The sequence below is a fragment of the Delphinapterus leucas genome, chromosome 18 (genome assembly GCF_059928025.1).
Source record: "Delphinapterus leucas isolate spDelLeu-1000000601 "Yukka" chromosome 18, BTC_Dleu_Yukka2, whole genome shotgun sequence".
NCBI lineage: Eukaryota > Metazoa > Chordata > Mammalia > Artiodactyla > Monodontidae > Delphinapterus > Delphinapterus leucas.
The window spans coordinates 15700602-15722116 of record NC_143146.1 but is presented as its reverse complement, the minus strand read 5'-3'; the positions used below and the strand labels follow the sequence as shown (position 1 = coordinate 15722116).

The 21515-nt window shown below is 40.9% G+C and overlaps 1 protein-coding gene across 1 annotated transcript in view; it reads right to left on the bottom strand.

Moving 5' to 3' along the window:
- The window catches only part of DCT (dopachrome tautomerase), a 34241-nt gene extending 24220 nt beyond the window's left edge, over positions 1–10021 (bottom strand). Inside the window, exons 1-2 of the mRNA XM_022576665.2 lie at positions 9509–10021; positions 1136–1435 (exon numbers count right to left, since the gene is read on the bottom strand). Of these exons, the coding sequence (XP_022432373.1) occupies positions 1136–1435; positions 9509–9803 (595 nt within the window). The 5' untranslated portion in view covers positions 9804–10021. The remainder of the gene's footprint in view (positions 1–1135; positions 1436–9508) is intronic.
- Between the last annotated feature and the right edge of the window lie 11494 nt (positions 10022–21515).

Genomic DNA, 21515 nt, shown 5'->3' with positions numbered 1-21515 from the left:
TAGCCAGAAGAGCCTCCGTATCTACCGATAAAGAAAGACAGACGCTTACCTATGAGGCAAGTTTTTAAAAGACACTGAGGGGAAAAAACTGCTGTCACTGATGTTGGCTACGCAGCCCTTTGTAAATGTTTTAATGCAAAACAGAGTTTAAAGTTCTCAAAACAAAATGATGAGGGGGCATCAAGCTAGGGGGAGTGAGCGATAAACACAAGGACAGATGATTTCAAATGAGAATCTTACTATTCAAAGTGAGCTCTGTATCTTCATTCACCCTGACCCCAAAGAGAAGCCCCAGAAGAGGGGATAATTGCAAATAGAGCCAAAGTTCAGGACCGCACGGAGCAGAATCTGGACTGGACTCCAGCCCTCCTGGAGCTAACTGGTGGCCATGGCTTTCCCCTGACTGAAAATAACAGAGGATAAAATTTGATGTACCAGATTAATGACGTTCCTAACAGACAGCTCCCATCCCAGGCCCCAGGTTTTAGAATCTGGGAGAGCAGGGTGCCATTTTCTCAAGCATCCAGCCTAACTGTGGTTCAAAGGGCTAAGCCAAGCTACATTGCTGTGGCTCAGCTCATCCTTTTCCTTGACAATTCAAGTCCAAAAACCCTGGGAATTACAGCAGTGCATGGGCACCACGAGTGATGACCTGAAAGTCTCACAACTAATACATGTGAGTTTAGTGTGATACACACTTCCAATACCAATACTCTAATTCTGCACAAAGAAGCTTCACGTGCTTTTAGAACAGGTCAGAGAAATCTTCCATGGTCTGATTTAGAAATGTTTTCTTCTGGAATCAAAAGGAATTTACCTCCACTTCATCAACTCTTGCCTTTGAGGATGAATAGCTTCGGAGAGAAGAGTTTAGACCCTGAACCAAAAGCACAAACTATAGGAGAGAACATTTTCAAATGTCCGCAGCCAACATCCAGGGAGAAACCGCCGCATTCTAACGTTGGGCGGCATCCGATAATTCAAGGACTTTCATAAACCTAATTCCTCTTTGATTCCTTGAGAGGTTTTTCTCTTGTCAGTTACCTTGCCTGAAAGTACTTCCCACCCACCCACCCACCCCCAATCCCAAACCTATAATAAAATACCTTAAACTCAGAGGAAAAAAAAGACTCACCTAATAATGTATCTCTAACGGAATAATAATGGAGCCACACAAAGAAATCATAAATGCTGCAGTTGGCGATCTGTGGCTGGGTCCCGTTGGTCCCGAGCAGGCCTAGCCAGTGTTGCGTGGTGATCACGTAGTCGGGATGCGGCGTGTTCTTCGCGAGGTCTAAGGATCCCAAGAATTGCTCACGCTCCTGAGGGGTCAAGGAGTGGATATTCTGCCGGACAACCAGGGGTTTCTTCTGCTCGCAGTTGGGGCCAGTCCAGCCAAACTTGCAGTCTCCACAGTTATAGCCGGCGAAGTTTCCTAGTGCATTTTAAAAATTAGGGGATACAAGTTATTACGAAATATTGAGTATAGTTCCCTGTGCCATAGAGGAGATCCTTGTTGTATCTATTCTATGCTTTCTTTGAATGACCATAGCACTTGTTGTCTGTATCATTTTTATGTCTGTTTTTGCTTTGTGACTGAAAAGGAAAAATTTCTATTCGTTCACGTCCTGGCCCTCCTTAAAATTGCGTTCATTTACGTATTTCATATGTATTGACTACATCTTAGACACCGTGTTAGCTGCTGGTTCTAGATGTTAGTAAAATATAGACCTTCCTGCTCAAAAGGTCCCAGTATTTGTGGGAAAACAAAAAAAATGAACAACCTATGTCTCAAAGAGATTCGTATTTCCCAAAGAGAACACACCTAGTAGGTATAATAAATATATGTATCATATGTAAAAATAAATAAATAAATAATAAAAATTGAGGGAAAGATGGAAGAGGCAGCTTATGTAGTTTGGAAGACATTTCTGGGGTAGAACAGAAGAGAAGATCAATTGCTTTTCCTTACTCTCCTCTTGAAATGTTTGTCTCTCCAAGTGGACTGAACACTGGAGAGTTCCTAGAAATATTCCCAGCAAAGAAATAGGACAGGAAATGAATTCCATGCTGTTATGAGCTGAACTGAGTCCCCACAAAATTCATATGCTGAAGTCCTAACCCCCAGTACCTCAGTATACGACTATCTTTGGAGATAGTGTCTTTTAAAAAGTAAGTTAAAATGAAGTCATTGGGGGGAATGATCATTAGCTAATCCAACATGACTGGTGTCCTCATAAGAAAAGGAAATTTGGACACAGTTACCGAGGGAAGATGATGTGAAGACAGGGAGAAGACACCATCAACAAGCCAGCAAGAGAGGCCTCAGAAGAATCCCAGCTGCCGACACCTTGTTCTGGGACTTCAGGCCTCCAGAACTGTGAGGAAATAAGTTCCTGTGTGTCACCCAGTCCATGGTCCTTTGTTATGGAAGCCCTAGCAAACTAAAACACTGCTGCCTTCCACGTTCCCTTCCTCTCACGGGTCAGGCCGGGTGTCCCTTCCTGGGGTTGAGCTGCAGCCTCGGATGTCATCACTGCTGGGCCCCCCTCCCCTGCAGCACATACGGAAGGGCTGCTGCAAAATAGGTCATTGATTTAGAGAAGGAAGAGAATATACACCAAGCTAAAGGTGGAACCAAAATAACTAAGCTGACTTCCAGGAATTAAGATGGAATCCAACATTTAAAAAGCTGGTTTATTTCACAAAGGAGACAGAGTTAAGACAAAATCAGTGGAGGCTGGCAGGTGAATTAGCTGCCGTGGTGTCAGGAAGCGCAAACAAACGGCTCTGCTTTGTTTGTTATCACCCCAGGGACTGAGGACTAGTCATACCAAGCTCTAGGCATCTTTCTGATTAGCATCTAAAGTTTAAATTATCTTAGCTTGACTTTTCCGTTTTTAGCCTTGATTATTGCTTTTGGTATGACCAGCACCTCATTCCTTAGGTGGTAATAAGTTAGAATAAACATTTAAATATTACTGGCATGAAATGTTGAAACAAAAAGGGATAATAACTCTTATCTCCTAGGGGGTGAGAGGGGTTATGTAAAGCATTTAACGTGAGTGACAATCTCCCTTCCTTCTCTTCCTATCCCTCCTCCCAGATCTTTTTTTTTTTTGATACATGGTTCACGGGCCCAGCCGCTCCGCGGCATGTGGGATCTTCCCGGACCGGGGCACGAACCCGCGTCCCCTGCATCAGCAGGCGGACTCTCAACCACTGCGCCACCAGGGAAGCCCCTCCCAGATCTTTTTACTTGCTCTTCCTTCTGTCTAGAACACTTTTCCCTCACGGTCTCCCTACATTCCTCTTTGCATGTGTTACCTATTCCACCTTTAAGCGTCACGATGGGCTCTCTGCAAGGTCATCCCTGATCCCACACATCGGGGTGATGATCTCATGCTGTGCTGCTATGACACCTCATATTTCCTTTTTCATTGAATTAATCGTGTCAACTGTAGACATCTACTGGCCTCAGCCACAGACAACTGGAAGGCAGTTATCCCGCTGCCTAGGCCTATGCTTGGCCTTGTACAAATGAATATTTCTTTAACGAATGAAAGAAGCATAAAGCCAAATCACCACGATGGACACTTTAAATATCTTACTATTTTATTTGTCAGTTATATGTCAATAAAGCTGAAATTTAAGTTTTTTAATAAAAAAAAAGGAGTATAAAGCACGTAGTAGATGATTCAATGAGCCTCAGTTTTCTTCTTCCTTTCTCTCCCTTGTGAATTAGAAGGAAAAGCAGGCCCTGCAAATAATTTTGATAAACTACAAGTACCAAAATAGATGCAAGTAAAACATACTATGACCATAGTAAAGAGAGGGTTATTTGGATCTCTAAAGGGAAAGAAAATTTTCCAATAACATGAAAACAAAACGATTAGCATGTGTCCTACGTGAAGAAAATGCACAGGCCTCCTCTATTAACCCAATGGATTTTTTGATGGTTAAAGAAAATGTCCTTAAAAATATCATAAATAAGAAGAATTTTTTTAAAAATTTGGGTTCTATGCTCTTTGTAACATACAAAATATTCTACCTACTCTTACACAGCTTACTTGTATTTTCCTGTTTCAACGCCAAATGAGAACATAAGTTTAAAAAAAATACTTAAAAGGGAAAATTCTACTAGTCCCAAGGCTGAAAATCAAGTTCTTGAATAGTCTGCATTAAACATTAAAACTTATGTTGATCACTGGAGTGAAGCTATTAAATATAAATTATTTAACAAATATTTATTCAATAGCTACTACAGTATCAAATGCTATGCAAGGCACTTCAGGCTTCACGGAGCTTGGTGTCTATTTATTTTCCCTTGGGGTACCTACTAAAATTGTATAATATCTATTTTTAAACCATCTTTGATTAAAATGTATCCCCTACTTTGGCAGCTTCTATAGGAACAGAGTATTTTTTGAGAAGCGATTGAACAAAATGCATGTGAAGAATACTAAATACCTAAACTTCCAGCTGTTTACCTACATCCAGGTGATTGGAGGTGAATGTGTAGTCATAGCTCTACAATAGGAGAGCAATTCCTTCCTCCAAAATGCTAAGAAATAGCACACACAAATTTCAAAATAGTAAATTCGATACATTTCTAGATTTAAAGACATAAAACTTGACTTTGAATTTTGGGGTCTCATTATTAAAATTAAATAATTCATAACTTAGGCCATGAGTTTTAAGATCTTTGCATTTTCTCTACCATGATTCTTTTTGGTTGCTAGAAACAAAATTACCAATAACTAATTATCTCCCTCATTCATTTATTCAACAAATAATTTATTAACGCCTAATACCTAAAAGGAGGTCAAAACTAATCATGCCCTGCTCTGTGCACCCACAGCTTTATGTACATTCATGCAATTGCCACACGTGGTAACTTTGGACTTTTCCTCTCAAAGCCTGTCCTATTGGAATAAGAGTTCTACTTCATCAGGTTCTTATGGAAAGCAATCATGTTAATATAGAGTAGTATTGGTACATAGTAAGTTCTGTATGAAGTGTTACCATTACTAGTTTTACCAGATACCACTTATCAAGTCGTATGGTTTAAGTATTTGTTTTCGTACCTGTCTTACTCATCCACTACGCTGTGGACACATCAAAAATTATATTGGGGTTTCTTCCCCTTTGTACCTGAAGGGCCTAATGTAATTGGTGCTAAATAAACATTGGTTGGCTGGCTGATGAAGGAGTCATGAATAACTAAATAAAAGGCATTAAGCCCTACAGGATACAAATATAAGGCACAGTGCGTTCATCTAGTGGGACAAGGAACATGGGCGGAACGAAATATCAACGCAAGTCTAACTGTGGGAAAAGTGAAAATAAGAATTAACCAAACACCATGAATGACAAAAGACAAAATGGTTGTTTCTGACTCAGAAGACCAGAGAGGCTTCACAATTATGTTGAACAAAGACATCTCATGAAGCCAGAGTTGCCCCTGAAAAGCAATGTAGAAATGCTAATAAGAAAGTATTTGTGTGGATTTGAGCTCACCTATGACCCGTAAATGTATTTGATAAAAAAATCCCTTTTCCAGCATGTCTCAGAGAAAATATACCCCACAGCTCTGCAGTCAGACCCCTTTCATATTTGAGCTTCTAACCCTGATTTAAAGAATTTGTTAAAATGCTGAAGACAACTGAAAAGTGCAATAACATAAAAGCCTAGCACACAAAGTGTTTGTTTCTTTAATTTAGATTTCCTAGTATTTCCTAACATCAACTTAATGAGTTAAAATTTTCCATTAATCCACCAATAACAGCAGCCAAGATATAGATATAGATATAGATATAGAGGTATATAAATGAACGGGGCCCTTTTAGAAAGGATTGCGTTATCTCACTGGGAAATGGAGAGAGAAAAAAGAAAGAATCCCTAGATACCAGTCTATCACTGAGTATGTCCTTGAGTAAAAATTAAATTTAAAAAGACAAAGTCTTATACCTACTTAGGACTGGGGAAAAAATGGAAAGAGAATGAGAACAACCAAACAATGCACATTCCTACATGAACTGCATCAGCTCAACCTCCAAAGGCTATTAGATTAATTAAGCTTAAAGACCACCGATTAGTGAATTTACAAGGAGCTCTAAATAGCCTATTCCTTTTAATTAGAGATTCTATTATATTAATAACAATACTTTATACTCACATGAGGCCTTTCATTTACAGAATTCAAAAGGATTTTACAAATGTGGTTTCTTCATTATCCCCATTTCAGAGATTGGAAAATGGAGGCACTTAGTCACTTGTACAAACAAGAAGTTCTCAGATAATTGTTCATAAACCATTTGGTGCACATATTTTTCAAAAATCCAAAGACCCAGCTGCAGCTGGTCTATGCTCAGGAATGCCAACTGGCAGGTGAGACTTGGAAGGTGAATGGCTAATGCCAAAGTCTCCTGAAATTGACCACTTCTTGACAATTAAGTTCAGTAATTTGGGGGGTTCAATTTATCCCCACAGAGAATAGAGAAGTTCTCTCTAGAGAATTTGAGCACATAATTTAGGGTTTTTTTCCCCCTCAGAGTTTGCATTTATTTCTTTTTATTGAGCTAAAATCTTTTACCAACTTCAAGATCGAGGAGACTATGGGTTTTTGTGTGTGTTTTTTTTTAATTGTGATAAGAATAGCTAACATGAGATCTATCCTCTTAACACATATTTAAGGGTACAATACATTATTGTTGACTCTAGGTAGAATGTTGTACAGTTCCGTTGTACAGAACTCTAGGACTTATTCATGTTGCTTAACTGAAACTTTATGCCTATTGATTAGTAACCCTCTACTTCCTCTTCCTCCCAGCTCCTGGTAACCACCATTCCGTTCTTTGATTCTATGAATTTGACTATTTTAGATGCCCCATATAAGTGGGATTTTTCAGTAGTTATCTTTCTGTGACTGACTTATTTCCTGAGTATAATGTCCTCCGGTTTCATTCATGTTGTTGCATACTGCAAGATTTCCTTCTTTTGTAGGGCTGAACGGTATTAAGTTGCAAATACATACCACTTGGCGAGGATGCAGAGAAATTGGAACCCTCGCACACTATTAGTGCAGCTGCTATGGAAAACAGTATGGAGGTTCTTCAAAAAATTAAAAATAAAACTATCATATAATCCAGCAATCCCATATCTGAGTATTTAACCAGAAGAATTTCAATCAGGATCTCAAAAAGATATTGGCATCTGCAGGTTCATTACTGCATTATTCCAAATGGCCAAGATATGGAAACAACCTAAATGTCCATCAAGAGAGGAATGGTGTGTTTATCTTTCCACTGTATTAACAAAGCTCAAGGTCATCAACAGTCTGGTTACTAATATACATTTCTTCATTAATAAATTTTGGGTGACACCAGAAGAATCCCAGTGATTCTATTTGCAAAAGAATTTTGAGGCTACCAGAGATCAGGTTTAACTTCTGAAGACTGCCTTCTAAATCATGAAGAAATTACTCTCAGAAAGCAAGCAACTCACTCTTTAGGGAGAATAAACTGAAAGACATGTGTCTTGCTTTGAGGCATATGACACATCACGGTGATTATGTATACCAAATACCTGTTCGGCTCAGTCACTAAGGACCTAGCCTGGTACGCTGAGGCTCGAAGACAAAGACCGTCTAGCCAACATGAGTAGAGCCATCCAAAGTTGGGATGGAAAGAGCTATGGTCCTGCATGAGTCTAGACAGATCAAATCCTGGAGGAGGGAGACAACTTAGGTCGCTGTGACCCTAATTTACTGCCACTTCTAGAGGAATATTTATAACCATTCCCTCAGGACAGGGAGACTGCAATTATCTCTTCTATTCTGCCATCCTTGATTCCTTCCATCTCCACTTTTTAAAAAACTTGCTATTCAGGTCAGAAACATAGAGTAGATGGTGATAAGGAGAGTTAACAGTTATATCTGAGTTCCTAATGTCTTCTGCCCCCAGGATTCTATAAAATGGAGATTCCCAACCTTTGTAACTTGTGGTACTCTATCATTAATTGACCTGGAAATAAGTTTTCTAGATGAATTTTTGAGTCATAGACAAAGAAGTCACTGTGTAGTGTGGTTTCCAATACCACAAGTAATATGAAACCTGCTGCCTCTCATTAGACTGAAAAACCATGAGAATCTACAAGATAATGTCTACAGAAGCAAATGCTCAACTAGCTTAGAAAAAATGAACAGCATATATTCAACATGCTATTAAAAACTTTTTGTCACAATAATACCCCAAGACAAAATAGTTCCTTTGAATCACAGAATTAACAATATGACTACAAAATGATTATAAAGCCAGAATTTTTTTCTTTTCCATTATGGTTTACTACAGAATATTGAATATAGTTCCCTGTGCTATACAATAGGATCCTGTTTATCCACTGTATACAAAATAGTTTCAGAATTTGTTTAAGTTAAAAACATCTGATATCATTCCTACATCAACATCACAGCCCTTTGTACATTCCCTTAGTTTACCTTTTTATGTCCTTAGGTAGCTCAATTATCTGTATTTTCCTATGTGCCAGCATCATATAAGAACATCAATAAAAACATAATTTCAAAAGGAAAAAACTCTTGTGTGGCTAGACACTGTAGAACAGTTTCCAAGGGCTTTGCTAAAGTTATGGCTTATGTGTTTTGTATTCCACATGCCCTGCCAGCCTTTGAGTGTTTATCACTGCTGTGCATGTTTGCTGAACACTGGAGGGGAGGCCCACTAAAGAGGATTTGAGATGGCTCAGAAGAGACGGAGGATTAAGAAGTGCACAGAGATTTCAAAGAAACAGGTAATAAGAGAGACCAAGGTCTAAAAGAGAGACACTGAGCAAATTTTGAAACGCTCACATCAAACCCAGGTAAGAGGGAAAAAAGCCATTTTTATCTCCTAACCAGCCTCTCTTCTTCAGCTCGCGGAGAAAGCTCTGTCATGCCACATCTCTCCGATGCTGGCAAAATTACAACCCAATCATAACCTTCACGAGCAAGACGTATCCTGCTTGAGACCTGTTCAAATCATTAGGAACGCTGAGACTCGGACTACAGAACACCTACCCTCGACGTCTGTCTTCCAGATGCCAAGCCTCACCCACCACCCTCTTCAACAAGTGCAAACCCATTTCAGAAGGAGAGGGCACTGAATCCATCTTGAAAGGACTTTTGCTCTGAGTTTCAAAGCTGACTCTTGAGCCCTTTAGCTACCCCCTCCAACAGAGAAGCCCGTGGTGTGTCGGCACGCGTTCATATAACCAAGCTTGGCCCACGGAATATTTATTTAGTGTTCATAGCTAGATATACAAAGGGTGTGAAGAGTATACCGAGACATCAGCCTTACTCAATTCCCTGCCTACGATGGACCAACTTGGTTTGCTTTTCAAAGCCTAGTCTAAGTATCTCAAGAGTCCCATCTCTTCCTTGGAAGGGGCTCTTTTCCCAGCGGGCCTGCCCCACCCAGCTGGGCTCATGAGCACGTCTGCCCGCCTTCCTCACCTGTGCACCTGCAGGTCCGGTCGAAGAACTTCCGTGGCCACCGCTCTCGGTCGTCCTGGTTGCGCAGGACGTAAGGACCGCTCCAGGGCCTGGTGTCGATCTGCACCTCCGCGCACTGGCCCCGGCCCTCCCGAGAGCCGCAGACGTCGGCCGTGTCGGCGCCCAGCGGCGGGCAGCACTCCTTGGCCTGCAGGCTGCCCACCGTCATGCAGACCCGGGGGAACTGCGCCCGCACCCGCGGCGGGAGCGCACAGCCCAGGCAGCCGAGCAAAAGCCCCCATCGAAGGGGGCTCATGGCTTTATAACCGGGAGGACTCTCTCGCACCTTCCACTACTCGCCTCTGTCCTGCTTTCCTCTTGTCTTCCACTCTTGAGCACTGGAGCATCCACCCCGTTTTTGATTTTTGTTCTTTGGGGATTTGCGGTTTGGGGGGTGTATTTTTGTTTCGCGTTCTATTCCTCTCCTCTTGAAAAAAAGACCCACAAAAATTACAGAACCTGCCTGTGTGCACGTGTGTACGTGCACATGCACAGACTACTTTATAGGACTCAGCACTAAAACAAAGTTAATTCCATTAGAAGCACCTCTAATGGCCAGATTTAATGAGGGTAGCGCTTCTCACCGCCTTCCCCCGTGAAATCAGGCTTTGTCTCTTTGAGTTAATTGACGGAGCGCTCCAGTCTTACTACTTATTATACTGGTATTTCTAAACCCCCTCCTTTCCTCCTTAGTCCGTGGCTTTAATTGCCTTGAACTCAGTTCAAAAGCCAAACGCCGTTTCGCCTTTATTCTGCCTGGCTTGCCAAATCACGGGGCCTTGTGGGGTTTGTGTAAGGGCTGGGAGAAGCCTTCATTAGGGGGATTAGTATTAGACAAATCCTCATCGTTAGCACATGACCCAAAGTGCACAATGAAGTAGATAAAGTTTCTGGCTTTGTTTCAAGAAGGCCAAACCATCTTCATTATCTGGGCTCATGTGCTCCAGCCAAGCTTGTGACCTCAGACTTCCTGGGGAGTCAATAGATGCAGTGAGCTCGGCGTCAAAGGCCCTTCATAGACCAACCCCACTGCTAACTGCAGCTCACTCCTGACTGCTCCCTGATGTGCGCGAAAGACCACTACAGGCCATCACACAACTTCACAAATAAAGAAACATTTATTGAGGGCTGACGAACAAGGAATTGCTTTGTTCCACAATTCACAATGAAGGACCCTCTTCCCTCCAAATAATAAGGTACTATTGTCCTATTCAGCACGTCTCTGCAGCAGATTTTTTTTTTAATTACACAAAGTACCATGCCACCAGATATTTAAAATTGTCATTGTCTAATTGTCAAGAGGCAGTGGGACAATTTGGAGCAAGGGCTTACAAATGATGTCTTTTGATTTATGTTAAAGTTAAGCATTGTCCAGCTTCAGTCTAGAAGGCAACGCCTCTGCAGTGCTTCCAGGGGCAGTGAGGGGAGCGTCCAGATGGGCAGCGGTGGCCACCTGTGAGAGCATCCATACTCCCTCCTCATGGTAGAAACAGGACTCTCTTAGTGCCATAAGGGTCTGTGCAGACAGCTGATGCAAAACTGCTTCAGACAGTGTCTAAGAATGCTTTCTGTTTGGGCATGAAGATACAGAATGTTATGTCCCAAAGCAAATGCCTAAGTTAAAAAAATTTTTATATAGCTGTTCCCACCCCATGTACTTCTGTGTCACCCCTATGATATTAAGTTGCTGTGACTAATTAAATGTTGGACTTACACAGAAATGTATGTTCTCAACTCTGACTGTACACCGTTGCCAGTTTGTAGCCCAAGCCCATGTAAGTGAAATCTCTGAGCGTGTGGCCCAGACGTCAGCATTTTTTCTAAGTTCTCTAAGCCATTCTAATGTGCAGTCTGAGGTGAGAGTCACTGGGTCAGAATAAAGCAAGGCTCCAAAGGAAATGTTGGAATCAAGTCAACTGAAATATTCCATGTGTGTTCATTTCCTCGGGCTGCCTTAATAAATTTCTACTAACGGAGTGGCTTGAAGTAGCAGAAACGTATTCTCGCACAGTTTTGAAGACCAGAAGTCCAAACTCAGCGTGTCGGTAGGACTGCGCACCCTCTGAAGGCTCTAGGGGAGAATGCTTTTTGCCTCTTCCAGTTTCCAGTGGCTGCTGCCCTTCCTCAGCTTCCTTGGTTTGAGGCCACATCATTCTAATCTCTGCCATAGGACGTGACCTCCTCCTCTCTGTGCTTTAATATTGCTACCCTAGATGGAAGCCCTAAGCAGGTCAGAATAGAGTTAAGAAATCCTCATCTTGATACAGGAGCCTAGCTAAAGTAATAATTTGGGGTCCCTCCTCCCATTACATTAACTGAGTTATCTTTTAGTATCAAGCCATAAGCCTACATTAAGGCATGTCATCGCAAAATACCGTGTGAAAATTGTTAGGCGTTTTTCTATCATCTCATATACGTCACAATGTCATTTTTATGAGGATCAATGGGAGAGATTTCTCTCAGGGTTCAATTTCCAGAAAAACGGTGCTTCCCCATAGCAACTAGCTTGTCCTGAACTTTTAGATCCTATGAATCTTAAGATAGCGTCTCTTTCTTTGCCTTGACCATTTATGACGCTTAGAACCAAATTCATAGCCCCATGTCTAGCAACTGACTCACACAGTGTTTTGTTTGATATTTGCTTTCCCATATGTTCCTAGATATGGAAATTCTTATTTTATCCTTTTGTAAATTTATGTATTTCTCCAGTCTATCTCAAGTCCCTTGAAAAAGGAGGCGGAGAGATGTATAGATGCACACATACATTTCTGTGTAAGTCCAACAGTAATAAACTCCCAGCCAAGTTGTTTGTAAGCAAGCCGAGGCTTAGAGAAGAATGCAAAAAGAATTCCTGAGAAGCTGGTGTAAGTAATCAGACATCTAAGGACATAAGCCTAGAAGATCTCAGATCATGCGTATGGTTGTAATTAAACATTGCCTTATTTACAAAAAGGAAAGTCTTTGCTAGAAACCGAAGAGCAGAATCCAGGAGGAAATACCTCCTCGGCGCATTGAGACCGTTTGTTGTCACCGGAAGCCATAAAATCAAAGACTATTCTATGGAATGTTCTGAAAGCCAACAAAGAGAGGCAGCTGTATATCACGGAGGGAAATAATCTGAGTAGAAAAGTGCCTTATCAGAAAGCAATATATTTTACCCTTTTCTTTTACAGTTGAGGCAAGAATCTGAATGAAAATTGATGTTCTGCACACTTTGATTTTGCATCTCAGCATCTAGTACCATCTTGCACATAAAAAGGACTCAATGCGCGATTCTTTAGAGAATGTGTGGACAATGCAGGGTGGACATGCAAAACCTTGGAGGTAGGATGCAAACCATGCCTTCGCTACATTCAAAGGAGGAAGAGACGGCTCAGAGCCTGGTAAGCAATCAAATGGGGTGGTAAACATTTTAGAGCCATAGCTAAGATTAATACAGAGAAATCAATCACCTGCCTCTTTCTTCTGCTTGTCAGCGAGTTGCCTGCTCCTTTTCCACGCCCCTGAATGTGAAAATCCTCCTTGTTTTAGCCCTGCTGGACTCCTCTGTCTGATGCTTTTTGATCTATTTTCTGCAGCCACATCATGGGGAAAAGAGATTATTTTTTTCCCCTGTGTCCAAATTGTTTCGTAAATGCTGGGCATCTGTCCTGATAAGGGTTTTGCTTTCTACATCTAAAAGCTTTTCTTTTCTTCATGGTGTGAATTGTTCTTCAGAGGAATCAAGGGTTAGGAACGGGCTGTGTGGTTTCTGGTTATTTCAGTTGGATGCATTTTTTCCTTCTTGCATGTATTTTTTGATAGTCTATTCTTAAGGCTGTGTTTATACATCAAACAGGTTTTTTAATTTCAGATTTTGCATCACTCATCTTTATATCTGTCTCAGTTCCTTGTTATGCACACTTGTGCCTTCTAATCTTTATTTTATCATTTTGGCTTTTATCCTTCATCCTGGTAATGGGTATTCAATATGGATTTTTTTATGTGCACCTCTATAATTTAATGACTGACTTGGGTAAGTAATATAGCTACTCCCCCTTCAAAATATAGATCTGTGGAAGGGAGAGATTCACTCCCCTTTCTGCCCACTTCTGATCAAACCCAGCAAATACCACCTATACATTTGTAACAGGTTGTATGGCCTGAAAATGTAAATTTTTTACACAATTTTAGTACTAACAGATCCACCATAGTCTATAAATGTACAATTAAGACAGTTTGGGATCTGCAAGGATCACCAAAATATAATGTCAAGAGAAAATCATAAGATACATAACTGTGAATTCACTATGCTAACACAGTGAGGGAGTGTATGTGTATGTGTGTGTGTGTAAATATGTAGAATATACACAAGAAACTGGTGGAGTGGCTTTCTCTGGGAAGGGGGCCTAAAGAGCTGGGGAACCAGAGAGAAAAGGAGATTCGTTTTCATTCTATATTTTTGTACATTTTGAATATTGAACCACTCACATGTAGTACTTACTTTTTAATCATAAATTTTAAAATTTAAGTTAAAAAATTTAGAATGATGGGTACTTGTGAGGATGACACTATATAAAGGAACCTCCTGTAAGTAGTAGAAACAATATGGCTTTGGCACATCACAGATTTGTTTTCTCCGTCTTGGTCCTGCTACTTATGAATTCAATGGCCTTGCACAAAGTAGTTATCCTCTCTCAGCCTCAGTTTCCTCATCTATAAATCACATTCACACTTACACACATACAAACATCTAATCCAAGAATCTAATTAGAAGTCCTTTTCATAATATGTTTCCTCTGGAAACTAAATCAATACTTCTAACTTCAGCACATGGAAAATATTCTTATCTATTATGCAATATTACTACCCAGAAATGAAGGGAACTGTTCTTTCCTAGATTCTGCTGAATTAATTAAATGATGATGTGCTATGTTTACAGGTATGCTATTCTCTTAGCCTTAGAACTTAGGAATCTCCATCATTAATTATAACAAATATATGTGTGGACAAATCTTAAATAAGCCACAGAGACCGGGTAAACCAGATTTGAGGCAACTCATTAATTTCAAGAGCTGACAAAGATGAATTCTATCATTAAAAATAAAAAAAATAAAATAAAATAAATCTTCAAAAAATACTTGACCTGAATCTGATACTTTATACCAAGCTCATTATTTTATCACTGCTGTCCAAAAGCATCTAACCATGGTGCCTGACACTGTCTTTGGAAAAGATTTCTTCTTATTTAATCTCATCTAAATTAATTTAGTTACTTTTAATAGGCCAAGTGCACACACACACACACACACACGAACACACATACATAGCCCAAAAGAATAACTCTAAACTTCCAGTTCATTTTATAAGCTACAAAAAAGAAATACGTTCTTACAAATCACGGCACACAGCAACCTACTAAATTTAAATTTTGTTGTTATGAATTCTTCTTTTTTAAAGTGTTCTAATATAAGAAGAACAGACTGAAAAGTGTGCAAAACAAGATAATTTATTGGAGATTTTGGTTTACTTCAATTATAAGAGGTGCTTATAATGACATAATATTTTATAGTCACAAAAATCAATTGAAATTTATGAACACCAACTGTCCATTTATGCCACAGAAATGGATTTCATCTTAGCAGGATTATTCGAAGCCCAAGTCAGAACTCAGAAATGATGGAGGGGTGAGCAGCCTTCTTGGTGGAAACATGTTTTTCCTCCCTGAAGACTCAAGGAAACACAAAGCTGTAAGTGAAGAAGCAAAGTCATGGTGCACATGGGGACTGGGAACTACGGAGGGTGAAGCATTAAGGAGTAAAATACACTTAAAAATGCCTTCCTGAAGCAGCAGCTGAATGCAGTTGGCAGTTTTCCAGCAGTCACAGGATCAGCCTCTTCAGGTGCCCTCCAGACACTTGCACCAGCTGAGTGGCACCTCCTCCGCAGAACTTTGAGTTTCATTTCCGTAGAGCCCACCTCTAGGCTCCTAATTTTAATAATCTTAACTTATTCCTTTTGCTACCGATACTGCTTCCATGATACCTTAGGGTTGTGCTTTTACCCTTTCAAGTACCTATTTCACAAGTTTCTATCGTGTTAACAGTTCTCTATATTAAATTCTCTCTGTTAAAAAAAAAAAAAAACTTACCTACATTAAAAAGAAATAAACCTGGGCTTCCCTGGTGGCGCAGTGGTTGAGAGTCCACCTGCCGATGCAGGGGACATGGTTCGTGCCCCGGTCCGGGAAGATCCCAAATGCTGCGGAGCAGCTGGGCCCGTGAGCCATGGCTGCTGAGCCTGCGTGTCCGGAGCCTGTGCTCCGCAACGGGAGAGGCCACAACAGTGAAAGGCCCACGTACCGCAAAAAAATAAAATAAAATAAATAAAAATTAAAAAAATAAACCTCTCTCTATGTCTTCAATTTCCACTGAAGAAATTGGACCTCACAGAATTTGTCTGAGTTGCCCAAGATCACACAGATAGTATATTAGCTTGCTATCATTGTCATAAGGAACTGTGAAAAGATAAGCTAAAGCATATTCAATTTTTTAAGGGTTTATTTGAGCAAACAGTGATTTGAATTGGGTAGCCCCAAACCGGAAGTTGTTAGGAGTGCTTCACCAGCAAGAGCTAGGGGCAAGGTTTTTACAGAGAAGGTGCAGCAGCAAAGCAAGGAAATTATTTGATTGGCTATAGCTTAAGTGGTTGCATTTTGGGGGAAAGCCTAGTTGGCTGTTTGTGATTGGGTTGTTGTTAACCTTGAGGCTTTTACAGGAATTCACTCTGGCTTAGGTTCTGATTTGCTTGCGTTGACGACCAAAACATTAGAGCCACCTCAGACCAATGGCCTCCTTGTTTGGTTACTTTAAACACAAAGTACCACAAACTGAATGGTAGAAATGTATTATCTCACAGTTCTGGAGACTTGAAGTCCGAGATCAGGGTGTCGGCAGGGCCATGCTCCCTCTGAAAGCAAGAGGCAAGGATGTTTTGCAGACTGTATCCCAGCTTCTGGTAGTTCCTTGGCTTGTGGCAGCCTAACTCCAGTTTTCACATGGTGTTCTCCCCGTGTGTGTGCCTCTGTGTCCAAATTTCCCATTTTATAAGGACACAAGTCCACCCTAAGTCCACACAAGTCCAGAGGTCCCCCCTAATCCAGCATGACCTCATCTTACATCTGATTAGATCTGCAACAATCTTATTTCCAAATAGGGTCACATTCTGAGGTACTGGGGTTAGGACTTCAACACATAAATTTGGTGGGGAAACAGAGGGAACACAGTTCAACTCATAGCAGATGGTAAATGGTGAAACTGGACATCAAAACTCATAAACTCAATATCTTTTCACAACCAGGTCACCCTCAACCATTCACCTTTTGGCTTTTGAAGGAGGGTTGGTGTGGGTCACGTGGGTGGGAGAGAGACACTGAAGAGATGTTGGGGAGACACCATTTTAAGCCTTAGCTGCTTAGCTGCTTTCTAGTGACGAGAAGAATTCTGCTTAATCTCATTGGAAATTCCGAACTGGGTGTTGGCAGCCTACTTCTTTAAAGGTTAGCATTTGTCGGGCAGTACCACTCTTATTATTCTACAGTTAGTCCTATACATGATCTCTTTGAGCCATACTACCTCATAAATTATTCAGCTGATGAGAAGTTTAAAAATTGTTTGGACCAATCATCTGAGAAAACCAATGCCCACACAGAGTCAAAAATAACTTACCCAAGATCACAGAGCTAGTTAGTGACAGAGCCTCAGCCTCCTGACTCATAGTACACTGCTCTTTCCTGACGCTAGGCAACCAGGATGAGTAAAATATAAGATATCTCTTTCCTGATACGGACACTTTTTTCCCTCTCATCTTTGTCTCAAGTATCTTTTATTTAACAGTCACTCTTGGGACTTTCCTGGTGATCCAGTGGGTAAGACTCTGCACTCCCAATGCAGGAGGTGCGGGTTTGATCCCTGGTCAGGGAACTAGATCCCACATGCGTGCCGCAACTAAAAGTCCACATGCCACAAGTAAAAAGATCCCGCATGCCACAACTAAAAGATCCTTCATGCCTCAATGAAGATTCCGCATGCCACAACTAAGACCCAGAGCGGCCAAAATAAATAAAAAAAATTTTTTAAATGCAATACCCTAAAAAAAACCCCAAAAATGTCACTCAATTCTCATCTTTCTGCCAACTCAACAGTTAGGGATGGACAGATAAAAAGTGCTCAGTAATATTTATTAAATTCATGAATGAGAACAGGGAAGCACTGTGCCTTAAAGGATAAACTCGTCAGCTGAACATCCAGATGGTCTCCTGACTTACCGGCCCCTCCATCTCTATGGAAAGGTCCAGGGAGCTCCTTTTTTTCCTTCTGAGTTGGGAGGTGGGTTGGGCTCCTCCTGGGAAAACTTTCCATCTCTTCCCCTCTCAGATTTTTCCCTTGAACTTAAGTCTTTCGAATCTCTGAACACGGCTGTTCCTCTTCTTGTAGAAGCAATAGAAGCTTCCTTGTATATGGCACTGTGGCTGGAGATTACATTCACTTCCAGGTGCCCCTGTGAAGGCCCCTTTGAGGCTGTGCACTGCTCAATAGTCTCCTTTGGGAACAATCTTTCCATCAGTCTTCCGCCCATGGCTACAAACATCTTTACTGTTCATAGGTTAAGTTTTCTGTTCACAGGGTCCCCATAACCTTATGACTAAAAGCTGTTCCTTCACATTTATATACTAACTTCATTCAAGAAAATAATCTAATTTAAGGAGATACTTGAATGTAACCCTTTAAGGAAATACTTGAATATTTTAAGATATAAAGAAAAAATCTATCTTCAGGGAGGCCTTTACTATAGTGTAAGAGAAAAAGCCAATGTTGCAGAATCCTGCCAGGAATGGCAGAGGTACCAGCTATATATGAAGTTTGGTAAGGAGCCAGACCGGTCTCTTCTTCATTTTCCTAGGTATTAAAATCCTGAGAATGTGTGATATTATAATATAGTTTTGCAAGATGTTACCATTGAGGGAAATTGGGTAAAGGGCACATGGAATCTCTTTGTACTATTTCTTACGACTGTACATGAGTCTACAATTATTGCAAAGTAAGAAGTTAACTTTAAAAAAATCTCTAGAATAATGGAGTCAGAAAACACATTGGTAGAACCGCAGTTGCTACTACACTCAAGCATTTAATGACCCTTCCAGTTCACTGATGGAGGCGCTAATACAATCATGCTGAATGACATTTGTCATTGGAATGGATTCCACAGTCTTGAGTACCAAAAGCGATACACTCCTCCTTCTCTTTCAAAACCAACTTCCTAGTTGAATTCTTAACCACCGCCCGCCTCCCAACCTCCAACTTGACCGACCTCTTGAAATCAGTACGCTGACCTGAATAACTAATCAGCTGAAGAGGGATCTTTCCAATGGAAGGGGATTACTATTGTGCTCATCTTTGTATCCAATATCTAACACAGAGCCTAACACGTAATAGCTGAGTAATAAATGTTTGCTGGAGGAGTAAGTGAATGAATGATAAACAGTGACTATTGCCACCTTAGTGTTGCAGGAAGGGGGACCCCTTCCAGGGCCCAAGAGTGCGCTCTTGTCTAACACTTGGAAATGAATTGTCCCAGGAGACACATGTGCTGACAAAGCAAGAGACTTTATTGGGAAGTGGGTGGAGAGTAGAAGGGTAAGGGAACCCAGGAGAACTTCTCTGCCACGTGGCTCGAAGTCTCAGGTTTTATGGTGATGGGGTTAGTTTCCGGATTGTCTCTGGCCAATCATTCTGACTCAGGGTCCTTCCTGGTGTCACATGCATCACTCAGCCAAGATGGATTCCAGTGAGAATGATTCTGAGAGGTTGGTAGGACATACAGACTGGGGTCTCCTTTTGACCTTGCCTGAATTTTTCCGGTTGGTGGTGGCTTGTTAGTTCTGTGTTCCTTACCAGGATCTCCTGTCATAAAATAACTCATACAAATGGTTACTCTGGTGCCTGGCCAAGGTGGGCAGTTTCAGTCAGTAGTTCCCCTAACATTAGGGCTCAAGTTAGTTGGGCGTGGGAACTTACTCCAAATAACTTGGTAATTTCTTGCAAATCAAAAGCCCAAATTTGGGGTTTAATATAAATTTTTTTCACACTATTTCTGATAACAATACACACATTCATTTCAGAAAATTTGAAAAACATGGAAAAGTACGGAGAAGAAAATTTAAATCACTCATAATCTCACCATCCAGAAGTAATTCTGATTACTTTTTTGCTGTTTATCATTCCAGAGGGATGTAATGAGTCATTCCTTCAATAGTCTTTTTTTAATCGAACTAGAATTATAGAATACATATTTTTATAATCTACTTTTATCCTCCATGTAATTATATGTCAAAAACGGTTCTCCATAATTTGCAGTTGTTAAAACAGAGAGCGAAGGAAGGCTGAAAGCTTCACTCCATCAAAACCAGGTCAGTCCTATCAAAAGACATCAGTCACAGGGAGTGGCAGTATGGGGGGAGGGCAGGGCGTTGTGCTTGGACGGCTCACTGCATGAGATCGTGACAATGCTGCGTGTGTGGACTCACGAGAGTGGAGACTGTTTTGCAACATGACTCTGAAGGAAAGAACAGTTTGGGCTATTTTCATAACTAATATAGTGTATAAGGAGATATTGCATGGAGGGGACATTTGACACTAGGGCAAATCTCTGGCTGCATCTTCTTAGTTACCATCCTCAGGAGACATGCCAGCTTCTTGAAATTTAGACTTCTACAGAATCCAGGGGAAATACCTGCCCTCACTTGTGCTGAGTGAAAGAAGCAAGACAAAAAGACACTGCATGATTTCATTTATATAAAGTTTAGAAGATGCAAACTAATCTCAAATGACAGAAAGATGAGTGTTTGCCTGGAGACAGGGTGGCAGGTAGGGGTATGAGGGAGGGATTACAAAGGGGGCATAAGGAAACCTTTGGGGATGATAGACACATTCATTATCTTGATTTTGGCAGTGGTTTCACTGATATATAGGTGTGCGAAAACTCATCAAATTGTCGACTTGAAATATGTGCAGGTTATTATATGTCAATTATACCTCCATAAAGCTGTCTTTAAAAAAAAAGGTACCAGAAGAAACCAAGATGCCCTTCAATAGGTATATGGGTAAGCAAACTGTAGTACATACATAAAATGGAATAGTATTCATCAATAAAAACAAATAATCTATCAAGCCATGAAAAGACATGTAGGGATCTCAATGCATACAGCTAAGTGAACAAAACCAATTGAAAAGGCGACATCCTATATGATTACAACTACATGACGTTCTGGAAAAGGCAAAACTGTGGAGACAGTAAAAAGATCAGGGTTCAGGGAGAGAGAGGGAGGAATGAACAGGTGGAGCACAGAGTATTTTTAGGGCAGTGAAACTATTCTGTACGATACTGTAATGGTGGATACACATTATTACACATTTGTCAACACCCATAGAATGTATAACACCAAAAGTGAACCATAATGTAAACTGTGGGCTTTAGTTAATAATAATGTATCAATACTGGCTCATCAATTGTAATAAATGTATTGCACTAAGGCAAGATGTTAATAATAGGGGACACTGGGGGGCAGGGGTAAGAGGGTATATGGGAACTCTACTTTCTGCTCAACTTTTCTATAAACTTACAACTGCCCTAAAAATATAAAGCCTATTAAATTTTTTAAAATTTTAATGTGCCAGCATTTATAAAATTAGGAGATCCCACTTAGAAGTTCAAGCTTACTCTGAAAGACTAGAAGCTCCAGCAACTCTCCATTAAACCCACCCCCAACACCCCAAACTCTCCCGGCCAGTTCTTCTGGCTCCACATACACTGTCCACCTGCCCCCCCTAGGTCTCACGGTTGGTGACACCTGCCTTCTGGGGGTGGATGGCCTCTCAGGATCCTGGCTCCTGGCAGGCCCCAGGAAATATTTCCTTAGAGATCTCTTCTT